This window comes from Mustela putorius, unplaced genomic scaffold, assembly GCF_011764305.1.
Source record: "Mustela putorius furo isolate JIRA1106 unplaced genomic scaffold, ASM1176430v1.1 tig00003869_pilon_pilon_pilon, whole genome shotgun sequence".
Classification (NCBI taxonomy): Eukaryota; Metazoa; Chordata; class Mammalia; order Carnivora; family Mustelidae; genus Mustela; species Mustela putorius.
Window position 1 is genome coordinate 11,875,093 of NW_025422021.1, and position 15,435 is coordinate 11,890,527.

General features: G+C 39.3%; 1 protein-coding gene across 8 annotated transcripts in view; it reads right to left on the reverse strand.

The window, feature by feature from the left end:
* PPIG (peptidylprolyl isomerase G) overlaps positions 1-15,435 on the reverse strand; it is a 54,582-nt gene that overhangs the window by 7,919 nt on the left and 31,228 nt on the right. For all 8 annotated transcript variants that reach the window (XM_004744027.3, XM_004744030.3, XM_013052049.2 and 5 more), the window contains one exon: positions 426-639. In XM_004744027.3, coding sequence (XP_004744084.1) covers positions 426-639 — 214 coding nt within the window. The remainder of the gene's footprint in view (positions 1-425; positions 640-15,435) is intronic.

A 15,435-nucleotide genomic window follows, 5' to 3' on the forward strand; every position in this document is an offset into this window, starting at 1 on the left:
ATTTACTTTTACCCTTGTACTTTCATAGCAACAAAGGGAATAAAGGACAAAAAAAATAATAAAGGACAAAAAAAAAAGCGAGAGAGACTGCTATAAAAAATAAAGAGAACAGTAGCTGGTTTCCTATAACTCTCATTAATCCTATATATTCCTGCTATGAAACATAAACTTATAAAACCAAAAGCATCATTTCAATGAGTTCAGACAAAAAGAACTGAATGGCTTTGTTGAAAATGGAAATGAAATGTACCTAAATTTAATCTATAGACTCTAGAAACAAAATGGTCTTATACTTATTGACAGGAAATATTTCTCACTATTTTAATATTGCCATACAGTTGATCCAAAATCCCAAAAGATTTACTTATAAACTAAAGGGAATTAGGATATAAAGCTAGTACTATAAAAGAATTTAAAATTAAGACCTTTTCTTGCTTTTCTTTCGCTTCTTCTTTTCTTTCTTGTGTTTTCGGGAATTTTTCCTATGTTTCTTTTTTCTTTTTTTTGATTTCTCTTCAGAAGCACTTTCTGAGTCAGAAGTATCAGAAGAGGACTGAGAATCACTTGAGCTATCTGAGTCACTGGATGAGGAGGAAGATGATGATGACGACTTATGTCTTTTCTTTTCTTCTTTCTTAGCTTTAATAAGAAACAAAAAATGTTTTGGTCAGGACTTTTTAGATAAACTCTGTAAGTGGAAATTTAGGTTTGCAGCAGATTCTCACTAAGTCCAGTATTTAACACTTGCTCATCCAGCTATCTGAACTGAGGGGTACAGGGAAGGAGTCAAGACTTAGGATCAGAATCCAGATCTCTGAATTAATGGATCAAAGTTGTATCTATTATGCCAAAGAATTCTGGAAAAGTAACAGGTAAGTCTAAAGTACTAAGCTGATTTTAGGAAACATTTAAATGAGTTTCTAAGAAGGAGAGAATTTTAAGAGTCCCAGATCAAATCTTCTTGCGGTTTTTGACTTTTTCTATTATCAAGAATAGAGGGATAACTGTGGGAGAGAAGTAACACACATACACAATACTCCGCATGAATTTGGAAAATAAGAAACATGACTGGCACTGGCACTGGCTTGTTTCAATACCTGAGCATTCCTCTAATGATTAAAAATTTAGCTTAGTTGAAGAGCAGAATTACCAAAGAGGGCAGTCATTTGCTAATGGTTAATAACTGTGTTACAATACTACGCTACAAAAAGTAATTTCAAACTGAAATTTTATTTTGGGTTAAGTAGGTAATCATTTTTAAAGGGATCCCAAAACTCAAATGCTTTAAGGACTAGGCAACTAATATATTTAAGTGAAATTAACCAGGTATGATACAACAGGAACTGGGGAAAGATAAGATGAACTGAATGGAGCCTGACTCATCAAAAGGTATTCAAAATCAAACTATGGTGGAGTTAAAGTGAAATCAAGCCAAAGATGGGACACTGATATACGGATAAGTATAATAAATTGGAACACATCAAATATATCCGAATCCATCAGTTCATAATGATATTTGCAAATAAAATATGAAGAATTTACACACTTTTCTTTGTACAAACTGTACCCCATACAAGCTAACCAAACAGTAAATGAAAGGAATATGCTCTTTTATCAAAAGTATTACAGGAATAAATGAAGTAGAAATTAAGGTTAGGATATCATCATTTTGTAACTCATAATGAGGCACTGACACCAAGAGGACCTACAGAGCACAAAAACTACCTTTCATACATGACACTTGCTCCTGTCAAAAAAATACATCCAGGTTGCGTGGGTGGCTCAGTGGGTTAAGCTTCTGCCTTCAGCTCAGGCCATGATCTCAGGGTCCCAGGGAGCCTGCGTCCCCTTCCCACTCTTCCTGCCTCTCTGCCTACTTGTGATCTCTCTCTCTCTCTCTGTCAAATAAGTAAATAAATAAATAAAATCTTTAAAAACCACTAAATAAATAAATATATAAATCCATCCAAGCTGCATCTGATCCACTTTCTAGACTTAACTACAAAGTCATATGTAACATATGTTACATAATGTGTTCAAAGAAAGAACACATTATGTAACAAAGATGCAATCAGTATGATCTAATGTGTGCAATAATGGAAAATACTACAGGACAAATGACCTAGCTTGTTCAACAAATAAATCTAAACTAACAAAAGAGATGGCAGCAGAAATTTATTTAAAACAAACAAAAAATTCACACAACCCCAATGTATTCAAATTAAATCATTAAAAAAACAACATTAACACTGACAGGAACATTTAGGAATATATGTTTGTGTACATTATGATTATGATTTTTTTAAGAATCATTTTTTTACAGACCAATAATGAAATATTTATCAATAAAATGTTATCCTAGAATATCCTTCAAAATTATAAGAAAGGGAGAACAGGCCGGGGCATAGGTAAAATGAGACTGGCCATGACTTACTTGTTGAAGCTGCGTAATGAACACTTGCTTGGTGATACAACTTCAACCACTTCTGTATAATATATTAGTATTTTCCAGGATTAAAGAAAAAAATCAGAGGACATAGAACATCCATCTTTGTACTGACTGCTGGTTGATTGCAGACCTTAACTCAAAGGGTTAACACTTGGTTTATAGCCTTTCCTTTAGCCGAAGAAGCACCTGAGGACCTAGCAGTTGGCCAAATCATTCTTGAAACTCTTAACTCAGAATTTATAGGAGTGTACTAATTATAAGATAAATGACAGTCTGGCTGAAGTTCCTATGTACTTTATCCAGGATTTGCAGTTCACTGCCAAGATTGTTTTTCCAGTACCAGTTAAGATGCTGTTGCACTGGAGAATGGGAATAAGGTATAAAAGGTGAAGGGGGAGGAGACGGGAAGGTGAAGGGACCTGAGGTAAAGGCTTCATCACACAGTCATGTTCCTCAGGATCATGAATATAACAAGTATGAGATACCTGGGACATATGCAAGCTCTGTGTGGAAATCATGAGATCTCTACTATATTGTTGTACAAGCTATGCTGTTCCTGTCCTGTCTCCTTTCATAAAGGAAAATAAAGTCAGTGTTGAGTAAAGTCTATTTTGTCTCATGAGTCCAATTGTTAATCTGAACCCAAGACTACTATTGCCAGTTGAAGCACAGAATGGGTATGTAAATATATACAAACTGCAACACCTACTTATATATAGTACAAACCTGAGATGGGTGGGTGGGTAGCAGGTAATCAAACTTAAACTGAAGGAATAAATTCATAATGAGTAACTCTAAACATGAGATCACATAATAGGCTGTCGGGAGCCAGTACAGGAGGCCTACTCTAAGAGCTGTAAGGGACTGAATATGACTGGCTGTTCATTTAGGTCCACTCTCGCGGGAGGTGCATGAGCACTGCATTGTGATTTGAGTAACACTGCCTGTATAAAAACACATGCGCCGAGGGTAGAGAGAGGAAGAAAAAAGCGATTAAAGAAGAAGGTTCGCCGCTACGTGAGTCTCCGAGTCGTTCTTGCGGGCCGAGAGCGACAAGTGGTGCCGAAACCCGGGATTCTCATCGTGAGAGACGCACGGAGTCGGCGACGATCAGGTAAAGAGTGCACCTATTTCTGTCTAGTGACAGGGAAAGTTCCTCAAGTCGAGGACGAGCGTAGAAAGCTTTCCGGGATGGGAAACGAGATGGCTGCAAAGTTCCAAGGATAAGGACGAGAGTAAAGCTTTCCGGTATGGGAAACGAGATGGCCACATATAAAGTGCTGGGGCCGCTTTCTGATATCCTTAAAGCAATTGGTACTCCTTTAAAAAATAAAACAGCTCGTTTGTTTTTGAGAGAAGTGGGACAAACGACTCCCTGGTTTGTGGAAAGGAGCAGAGGAGGGAAATCGCCCAAAAGCCAAAAGGTGAGCAAGATGCAAAAGGAGCTTGCAAAAAAGGAGGAAAAGCTAAAGAAGGCTATGGCGCAGCTCAAAATGCAGGGGGAAGTTATGGCGCAGCTGAAATTAAAAGCGAAAGAAGGAGCTATGGCGCAGTTACAAACAGAGACGGAAGTGATAGATAACTTAGATCCTGTGCCCATGCGCCCAGCCCCAACAGCGCCACCTTACGAGGGGCCTCCTCCGTATAAACCTTGCTGCACCAAGGCCTGCTATTGTGCGAGCTGCACCGCACGAGTGGCTGCCATAGTAGCCTCTCAGGAGTTTGGATGGGAACAGGATTCTCATTCAGTCCTAAAATCCCCACTTACTCTAACTCCACCTTTTTTGGCTATAATTATACTTACCAAGACCCGGCGCAAGGCGCGTCAGCTCACCTTCTAGATAGGTGGCTGCTCTGCAATGCTGCACAGGCATGTACAGGCTTGGAAAGCCTTCACTTTATTAATGGGTCTACATGGCGTAACTGTACATACAACTATACAACTATCACGTAGGCTCTCGATTTGAAACAAATGTTACTTGCAATTGCACCTCAGCTAAGCACATAAGTTACTCACCAATGCCCGTCTGTGTTAGAGCTCCCTTTCTCTTCATAGTTTTTAATGCTTCTACTATTAACAAGTCATCTAGTCTCTCTTGTGAGTCCCAGAATTGTCTGCTATCAGAATGTTGGAACGCCACGGTGGGAGACTCGGCAGTAATAGCCAAGATACCGACGTATATCCCGATGCCAGTACAGGTGAACCCCGACAACCTGCCGGTGCTGCTTCTACATAAACGAGACTTTGGAATAACAGCAGACATTATTGCAGCTATTGCAGCATCCGCCGCCGCTGCTACTGCTGCTGCAGTGGCGTTGACAACCTCGGTACAGACAGCAGCTGCACTCAACAACGTCACAGGAATGGTCGCTGAAGCATTGGCTACGCAAGAACAAATTAATGGACATTTGCATGCCGGGATCCTTATTGTAAATCAAAGAGTTGATCTAGTACAGGAACAAATAGATGTCTTAGAATCTATAATCTCAACAGGATGTATACATAATATGGCGGGACTTGGTGTTACTCCCCTAGTTTACAATAACTTGTCAGTAGCGGCCAATCTGTCTCGACAATTGAGAAGAATGCTTAATGGTACCTGGAACCGTCAATTTCAAAATTTAACTAGGCAATTACGAGCTCAAATTATATCCATAAATTCTACCAAAGTAACTATTGCACCTGTTAGTGAGTGGAAAAAAATGTTACAGCAATCTGTTTCATTCCTCAAACAGTGGGCCGGACTTGGTGCCATGGCTGTTCTCTTAATCACAGCTAACGTACTAATGTTACGTTGGGTGTGTGGCCGTGTCCGTTGCAATCAATGACAATAACACCTCATGGTTCAAGCCATGGTGGCTCTTGAAGCTGGTACCTCAACCCAGATATGGCTAAGTATACTAGATCGGTAGTCAAAGACGGGTAAGACTGATCCCACACCATAGCAACCTAAGACAGGGGCTCTTCGACCAGGGAGAGTACCCGATGACAGGTAAGCATGTGTGCTGAGGATTGGCAACCTAAGACAGGCACGATCTCAGCCATTATAAATAAATAAAAAAGGGGGAGATGTCGGGAGCCAGTACAGGAGGCCTACTCTAAGAGCTGTAAGGGACTGAATATGATTGGCTGTTCATTTAGGTCCACTCTCGCGGGAGGTGCATGAGCACTGCATTGTGATTGGGTAACACTGCCTGTATAAAAACGCATGCGCCGAGGGTAGAGAGAGGAAGAAAAAAGCGATTAAAGAAGAAGGTTCGCCGCTACGTGAGTCTCCGAGTCGTTCTTGCGGGCCGAGAGCGACAATAGGCAAGCAAAATTTCACATAAACATAGTAATACTTTGATTACCATGATTTACGAGATTAACAAAGCTTTATTTATCAGTTCCAACTTACATTTTTTTGCAATGAGATTCTTTCCCATGATAAATACATTGCAGTTGGTTTAACAAATAAGCGTATTCTCCCCACTGTATTAAATGTATTTCAAATGACCATTATTTAGTTCATATACCGCTTTTTTCCTTAAATTTTACTTATTTAAGAGCAAGCAACAGAGTGAGATAGACAGAGAGAGAGAGAGAGAGAGAGAGCACGCACGAGCACACAAGCAGGGAAAGAGAGTGAGGGTGGAGCAGACTTCCTGCCAAGTAGGGAGCCTAATGAATACTCAATACCAGGGCCCTGGGGGATCATGACCGGAGCGCAGGCAGTCACTGAACTGACTAAGCTACATCACTTTTCAAGAAAACATCTGAATGAAGCAAGGTACCACAATAACATGAAATGCCAGAGAGTGATTTATGACTATTTTTAATGGTAATATAATCTCTGCCTGAATATCAAATGACATCTACTATAAATAAACTATGTTTTAGGAAAAATGACTTGGAAGGAAGCTTAGAAAGCTCCAAGGTTGGGAAAAAAATTCCCACTTCTAATGTTGTCATTATTTTACAAGTGAAATTTAGTTTTTGTGTCCTTTTCCTATTATGTGCTCAGAAAAAAAAGAAGAAAAAAATGATTCAGAAAGAAATGGCAGTTAAAGAACAAAAGAGTGAAAAGGCAAAAGGGACATGCCAAAATCAGTATTAGTTCTAACAGAATATATCCTGAGTCTCCAAATCTGTGTTAAATTAAATTTAAAACTATGATTTAGGCATATTGTGAATCTGACTGAAACTTTATCCTTTCCAAATGGATGACCAAACCCCTGTATAGTCAAAACTCCGTGTGCAATTTTTGACTCCACAGAAACTTAATTGCCAATAGCCTACTATTGACCAGAAACATTACCAATAATATAAATAGCTGAGCAACAAATATTTTGTAGGTTATATGAATTATATACTGTATTTTATTTTATTGTACCTTTTTAGAGAAGGAAAAGAGGAGAGAGAGAAGTTGGAGCAAAGGGACGGAGAGAGAGAGAGAGAGAAACTCTAGCAGGCTCCACACCCAGCATGGAGTCTGATATGGGGCTTGACCTCTCAACCCTGAGCCAAAATGAAGTGCTGATTAACAAACTGAGCCACCCAGACGCCACTGTATACTGTATTCTTAAAATAAGCGAGAGAGGGGCGCCTGGGTGGCTCAGTGGGTTAAAGCCTCTGCCTTTGGCTCAGGTCATGATCCCAGGGTCCTGGGATGGAGCCTCACATCAGGCTCTCTGCTCAACAGGGATTCTGTTTATTCCTTTCTCTCTCTCTGCCTGCCTCTCTGCCTACTTGTGATCTCTGTCAAATAAATAAATAAAATCTTAAAAAAAAATAAGTGAGAGAAAAAATATTAAGAAAATCATAAGGAAAAAAACACATTTACCAGTATTATACTGTATTTATATATTTTTAAAAATCCATGTATAGGAGGAAGGAGTCAAGATGGTAAAGTAGCAGGCTGAGACGACATCAGGTAGCAGGAGATCAGCTAGATAGCTTATCAAACCATTCAGAACACCTACAAATACAACAGGAGATCGAAGAGAAGAGCAACAATTCTAGAAACAGACTGACCATTTTCTGAAAGGTAGGACCGGCAGAGAAGTGAATCCAAAGCAATGGGAAGACAGACTTTGGGGGGATGGGCCGGCTCCTGGCAAGCAGCGGAGCAAGGGAGCACAAAATCAAGACTTTTAAAAGTCTGCTCCACTGAGGGACATTGTTCCAGAGGCTATGCCGGGATGAAGCCCACATGGCGACAGTGTGGCCTCAGGTCACGCAGGGTCACAGAAAAATGGGGGGTGTCTGAGTGTCGCAGAGCTCGCAGGTTATTAGAGCGGGGAAGCTGGCTACAGAGACAGAGTTGAGGAGTGAGCTCTCAGCTCGGGGTCACCTTGAATCGTAATCCGTGGCACAGGCCACTGCTCTGTGAGTGGGGTCCCCAGAAGAGCTCAAGGATCTGCAGGGTTCAGAGACTCCAGGCGGAGCTGTGTGCCAGAGACAGAGACGCTTGGTCACAGGCTGGGTGAGCTCAGAGAACAGCCGTGGTCAGGGAGACAGGAGTGATGGAGTGCTTTTCTCTGAGGGCACACTGAGGAATAGGGCCCCGAGCTCTCGGCTCCTCCGGGCTGGAGACTGGGAGGCTGCCATTTTCATTCCTGACCTCTGGAACTCTACCTAAAGTGTTCAGAAAACAAAAGCTCCCAAAAGCGAACCCAAGGGGATTACTTAGCCCAGCCCCTGGTAAGGGCGGTACAATTCTGCCTCAGGCAAACGCACTTGAGAATCACTACAACAGGAACCTTCCCCAGAAGACCAACAGGAAACCAGCGAAGACCAAGTTCACTTACCAAGAACAGCGGAATTCCAGAGAAGGAGAAAGCAAAGCGTGGAATTTATGGCTTTCTCCCCATGATTCTTTAATCTTGCAAAGTTGGTTAATTTTTTAAAAATTTTATTTTATTTATTTATTTTTAAAAGATTTTATTTATTTATTTATTTGACAGAGAGAGAGATCACAAGCAGGCAGAGAGGCAGGCAGAGAGGCAGGGGGAGAGAGGAAGAGAGGAGGAAGCAGGCTCTCCGTTGAGCAGAGAGCCCGATGCGGGACTCGATCCCAGGATCCTGAGATCATGACCTAAGCCGAAGGCAGAGGTTTAACCCACTGAGCCACCCAGGCACCCCTAATTTTATTTTTTTTCTTATGCTAAATTTTTAAAAACTTTTACCCTTTCCTCTTTTAACATTTTTTAACTAAGTTTATCTTAACAATACCTTTCATTAAAAAAACTAATCTTTTTTGAAACTTCATTATTATAGTCATAGTTTATCCTTCATTGTATCTAACTTTATTTTTTGTATACACATAGAATTTTTTCTTCTAAAAAATTTGGGGTACAACTTCTTCTAATAGATCAAAATATGCCCTAAATCTGGCACCGCGCTTCTTCTAGTCTTCAGCCTGAGAAAACTCTCTCCACCTTCTTTTTCTCTATTCTCCCAATCAACTTACCTTATCAACTTTTTATCAATTTTTAAGAAATTTTTAAAAATATATATTTTTTCCATCTTTATAGTCATATTCCATCCCTTCATTGTGTTTACCCTTATATATGTTTTTCATTCTTTAAAATTTTGGGAGGTACTTTCTTCTAGGAGACCAAAATACTCCCAAAATTAAGTGGGTGACCCTGTTCTAGGCACCAGTCTAATATATATATATATATTTTTTTCTTTTTTATATTTTTTCTTTTTTTTTTTTTTTTTAATCTTTTTTTGAACTTCTTTTTACTCCTTTCTCCCCCGCCCCCTCCATGATTTGGGGTCTCTTCTGATTTGGTTAAAGCACATTTTCCTGGGGTACTTGCCACCCTTTAAGTATTTTATTTGCTCCTTCATATATTCTTATCTGGACAAAATGACAAGGTGGAAAAACTCACCACAAAAAAAAGAACAAGAGGCAGTACTGAAGGCTAGGGACCTAATCAATACAGACATGGGTAATAGGTCATGAGTTCAGAATGATCTAGAATTCAGAATGACAATTCTCAAGGTTCTAGCCGGGCTCGATAAAGGCATGGAAGGTATTAGAGAAACCCTGTCCGGAGAAATAAAAGCCCTTTCTGGAGAAATAAAAGAACTAAAATCTAACCAAGTTGAAATTAAAAAAGCTATTAATGAGGTGCAATAAAAAATGGAGGCTCTTACTGCTAGGATAAATGAGGCAGAAGAAATAATTAGTGATATAGAAGACCAAATGACAGAGAATAAAGCAGCTGAGCAAAAGAGAGACAAACAACTACAGGACCACGAGGGGAGAATTCAAGAAATAAGTGACACCATAGGACAAAACAACATTAGAATAATTGGGATTCCAGAAGAAGAAGAAAGAAGGGAGTAGAAGGTATATTGGAAAGAATTATTGTAGAGAATTTCCCTAATATGGCAAAGAGAACAAGCATCAAAATGCAGGAGGAGCAGAGAACCCCTGCAAAATTAATAAGAATAGGTCCACACCCCGTCACCTAACAGTAAAATTTACAAGTCTTAGCGACAAAGAGAAAATCCTGAAAGCAGCCCGGGACAAAAAGTCTGTAACATACAATGGTAAAAATATTAGACTGGCAGCAGACTTATCCACAGAGACCTGGCAGGCCAGAAAGAACTGGCATGATATATTCAGAGCACTAAACGAGAAAAACATGCAGCCAAGAATACTATATCCAGCTAGGCTATTGTTGAAAATAGAAGGAGAGAAAAAAAGCTTCCAGGACAAACAAAAACTGAAAGAATTTGCAAACACCAAATCAGCTCTACAGGAAATACTGAAAGGGGTCCTCTAAGCAAAGAGACACCCTAAAAGTAGTAGATCAGAAAGGAACAGAGACAATATACAGTAACAGTCACCTTACAGGCAATACAATGGCACTAAATTCATATCTCTCAATAGTTACCCTGAATGTTAATGGGCTAAATGCCCCAATCAAAAGACACAGGGTATCAGAATAGATAAAAAAACAAAAGCCATTAATATGCTGCCTACAAGAAACTCATTTTAGACCGAAAGACACCTCCAGATTTAAAGTAAGGGGGTAGAAAACAATTTACCATGCTAACGGACATCAAAAGAAAGCTGGGGTGGCAATCCTTATATCAGATCAATTAGATTTTAAGCCAAAGACTATATAATAAGAGATGAGGAAGGATACTATATCATACTCAAAGGGTCTGGCCAACAAGAAAATCTAACAATTTTAAATATCTATGCCCCTAATGTGGGAGCAGCCAACTATATAAACCATTTAATAACAAAATCAAGGAAAGACATTGGCAATAATAACAATAATAGTAGGGGACTTTAACACTCCCCTCACTGAAATGGACAGATCACCCAAGCAAAAGATCAACAAGGAAATACAGGCCTTAAATGAAACAATGGACCAGATGGACATCACAGATATACTCAGAACATTCCATTCCAAAGCAAAAGAATACACATTCTTCTCTAGTGCACATGGAAGATTCTCCAGAACAGATCACATCCTGGGTCATAAACCAGGTCTCAACTGGTATCAAAAGACTGGGATCATTCCCTGAGTATTTTCAGACCACAATGCTCTGAAGCTAGAACTCAATTACAAGAGGAAATATGGAAAGAACCCAAATACATGGAGACTAAACAGCATCCTTCTAAAGAATGAATGGGTCAACCAGGAAATCAAAGAATTGAAAAAATTCATGGAAACAAATGATAATGAAAACACAACAGTTCAAAATCTGTGGGACACAGCAAAGGCAGTCCTGAGAGGAAAATATATAGCGATACAAGCCTTTCTCAAGAAACAAAAAGGTCTCAAATATACAACCTAACCATACACCTAAGGGAGCTGAAGAAAGAACAAAGAAAGCCTAAGCCCAGCAGAAGAGAAAGATCAGAGAAGAAATCAGTGAAATAGAAACCAAAAAACCCAACAGAACAAATCAACAAAACTAGGAGCTAGTTCTTTGAAAAAATTATTAAGATTGATAAACCCCTGGCCAGACTTAAAAAAAAAGAAAAAAGAACCCAAATAAATAAAATCATGAATGAAAGAGGAGAGATGACAACTAACAACAAAGAAATACAAACAATTGTAAGAACATATTATAAGGAACTCCATGCCAACAAATTTGACAATCTGGAAGAAATGGATACATTCCTAGAGACATAACAAACTGCCACAACAGAACCGGAAGAAATAGAAAACCTGAACAGACCCATAACCAGTAAGGAGATTGAAACAGTCATCAAAAATCTCCAAACAAACAAATGCCCAGGGCCAGATGGCTTCCCAGGGTAATTCTACCAAGCATTTTTTTGTTGTTGTTAAGATTTTATTTATTTATTTGACAGAGATAACAAGTAGGCAGAGAGGCAGGTAAGGAGAGAGAGAGAGGAGGAAGCAGGCTCCCTGACGAGCAGAGAGCACGATGCAGGGCTCGATCCCAGGAAAATTTTAGACTCAAAATGGATGAAAGACCTCAATGTGAGAAAGGAAATCCATCAAAATCCTTGAGGAGAACACAGGCAGCAACCTCTCCGACTTCAGTGACTTCAGTCGCAGCAACAACTTCTTAGGAACATCACCAAAGGCAAGGGAAGCAAGGGCAAAAACGAACTACTGGGACTTCATCAAGATCAAAAGCTTTTGCAAAGCAAAGGAAACAGTTAACAAAACCAAAGACAACTGACAGAATGGGAGAAGATATTTGCATACGACATATCAGATAAAGGGCTAGTATCCAAAGTCTATAAAGAACTTATCAAACTCAACACCCAAAGAGCAAATAATCCAATCAAGAAATGGCCAGAGGACATGAACAGACATTTCTGCAAAGAAGACATCTAGATGGCCAACAGACACATGAAAAAGTGCTCCAAATCACTCGGCATTAGTGATGTACGAATCAAAACCACAATGAGATACCACCTCACACCAGTCAGAATTTCTAAAATTAACAAGTCAGGAAATGACAGATTCAGGCAAGGATGCAGAGAAAGGGGAATCCTCCTACACTGTTGGTGGGAATGCAAGCTGGTGCAACCACTCCAGAAAACAGCATGGAGGTTCCTCAAAAAGTTGAAAATAGAGCTACCTTACGACCCAGCAATTGCACTACTGGGTATTTACCCTAAAGATACAAATGTAGTGATCCGAAGGAGCACATGCACCCGAATGTTTATAGCAGCAATGTCCACAATAGCCAAACTATGGAAAGAACACAAACATCCATCAACAGATGAATGGATAAAGAAGATGTGGTATATACATACAATGGAATACGATGCAGCCATCAAAGAAATGAAATCTTGCCATTTGTGACTACCTGGATGGATCTAGAGGATATTATGCTTAGCGAAATAAGTCATTCAGAGAAAGACAACTATCATATGATCTCCCTGACATGAGGAAGTGGAGATGCAACATAGGGGGTATGGGGGGTAGGAAAAGAATAAATAAAACAGGATAGGATCGGGAGGGAGACAAACCATAAGAGACTCTTACTGTCACAAAACAAACTGAGGGTGACCGGGGGGAGGGGGGTAGGGAGAGGGTGGCGGGGTTGTGGACAATGGGGAGGGTGTGTGATATGGTGAGTGCTGTGAAGTGTGTAAACCTGGTGATTCACAGACCCGTACCCCTGGGGCTAATAATACATTATATGTTTATTAAAAAAAAAATCCATGTATAAATGGATTCATGGAGTTCAAACCAATGTGGCTCAAAGGTCAACTGTATGTTTAACTGAATAGTATATAGATAGGTATGTAAATGATGGCAGGAATAAAGATTGTAGAGTACATGGTAAGTTCCATAGTAAACTTATAAGGCATGCACTTTTCCTCAAAGAGTTTAGGATCTATTTGGAACATCAGACCAACAAGTTGTGCATTCAATAGCAAATACTATCAGAAAATAGCATCAGCAAATACACTTAAGTAGTAAATTTTCTAGAAACTCTTTGACTATAAATTGTATAAGGATCTAGAAGTGAGTACAGCCAAGAAACACAAGAGTAAAGTAGAAAGGCTTTCAAGAAGTAAAGTCAGTTCCGCTGTTACACAACTTATATATTCCTATAAATCATTATGCTGTATATGAAAAATTACACAATAAAAACTACATGGCTTATGGGAAAAATGGGGAAAGGGGTGCAAACTCAAAAACTTCAATGATAGGGGCGCCTGGGTGGCTCAGTGGGTTAAAGCCTCTGCCTTTGGCTCAGGTCATGATCCCAGGGTCCTGGGATCGAGCCCCGCGTCGGCCTCTCTGCTCAGGGGGGAGCCTGCTTCCTCCTCTCTCTCTGCCTACTTGTAATTTTTTTCACAGAATTGGAAAAACAATCCTAAAATCGGTATGGAACCAGAAAAGACCCTAAATAGTCAAAATAATCTTGGAAAAGGACAAACTGAAGGCATCACAATCCCAAATTTCAAGATTTTCAAAGCTATAGTAATCAAAACAGTATAGTAGTGGCCCCCAAACAGACACAGAAATCAAAAGCACAGAACAGACAGTTCAGAAATAAACCCGCAGTTATATGATCAATTAACCTATTCCAAAGCAGGCAAGAATATACAACAGGAAAAAGTGTCTTCAGCAAATGGCACTGGGAAAACTGGACAGCTACATGGAAGAGAATGAAAGCAGAGCACTTTCTAACACCGTACACAAAAATAAACTCAAAATGGATTAAGGATCTAAATATGAGTTTTGAAGCCATACAAATCCTAGAAGAGAGCATAAGCAGTCATTTCTCTAACATCAGCCATAGCATGTTTTTTCTAGATATGTCTCTGGAGGCAAGGAGAACAAAAGCAAAAACTATTGAGACTCCATCAAAATATAAAGGTTCTGCACAGAAAAGTAACAATCAACAAAACTAAAAGACAACTAACTGGAGTACCTGGGTGATTCAGACAGTTAAGCGTCTGCCTTCGGCTCAGGTTATGATCCCAGGGTCCTGGGATCAAGCCCCACATCAGGCTCTCTGCTCAATGGCGAGCCTGCTTCCTCCTCTCTCTGCCTGCCTCTCTGCCTACTTGTGATTTCTGTCTGTCAAATAAATAAATAAAATCTTAAATAAATAAATAAAAATTTAAAAATTGTAGATAATGGGGTGTCTGGGTGTCTCAGCTGGTTAAGCAGATTCCTTCAGCTGAGTTCATGATCCTGGGGTCCTGGGATCGAGCCTGGAGTTAGGGTCCCTGCTTAACGGAGAGTCTGCTTCTCCCTCTCCCATTGCCCCTGACTCGTGTTCACTCTTGCTCACTCTCTCTCTCAAATAAAATCTTAAAAAATAATAATAAAAAGTTAAAAATTGTAGATATTTTAAAACTTTCAAGTTGGACAACAATGGTTTTGATCCTGCAGAAAATCCTCCTATACTTGCCTAACCACTTAACAATCTGTTCCAAAGTATCTGTAACAAACATGTAAATATTCTTAAGGTCAAATTAAACACTGCTCAAAGCAAAATGACAAGGCAAGTTAAAAATCACAATAGATGAAAAGGAATTACAAAAAGTAATAACACTTTCAACTTTGGGGCCACATCCGGATAATTTTTTTTGATTATGTAGTTTTCTTATCATCAGGAAAAAGAACTTCCCAAACCTATTCACAGACCATTTTGGGGCTGAGGGTAGGGTGTAGTGAAATCTTATTAATTAGGTCTTGACTCTACTAGTATGATATTAAGGTAAAACAAAAACAAAAACAAATAAAACAAGCTCCAGAACATTTTGCTTCTAAAAATCTCAGGTAAAAAAAAAAACAAAACAAAAAAATGCTGCCTTATTCATTTTTATTTAAGATCCATAGATTTTTCGTCAATGAATTTCATGTGAAACCTTTGTATTCAAGTAAATTTCTAAGGCACTATCAAATACAGTTCAAGAAGAGAACAGAAATTAAAGAACAGAACTACTAAAATAGGTCTCCAGTAGATATTTTACTGGTCTCATCTAACACTTGCTAAGTTTAATATCTCATTATTTTTCAGT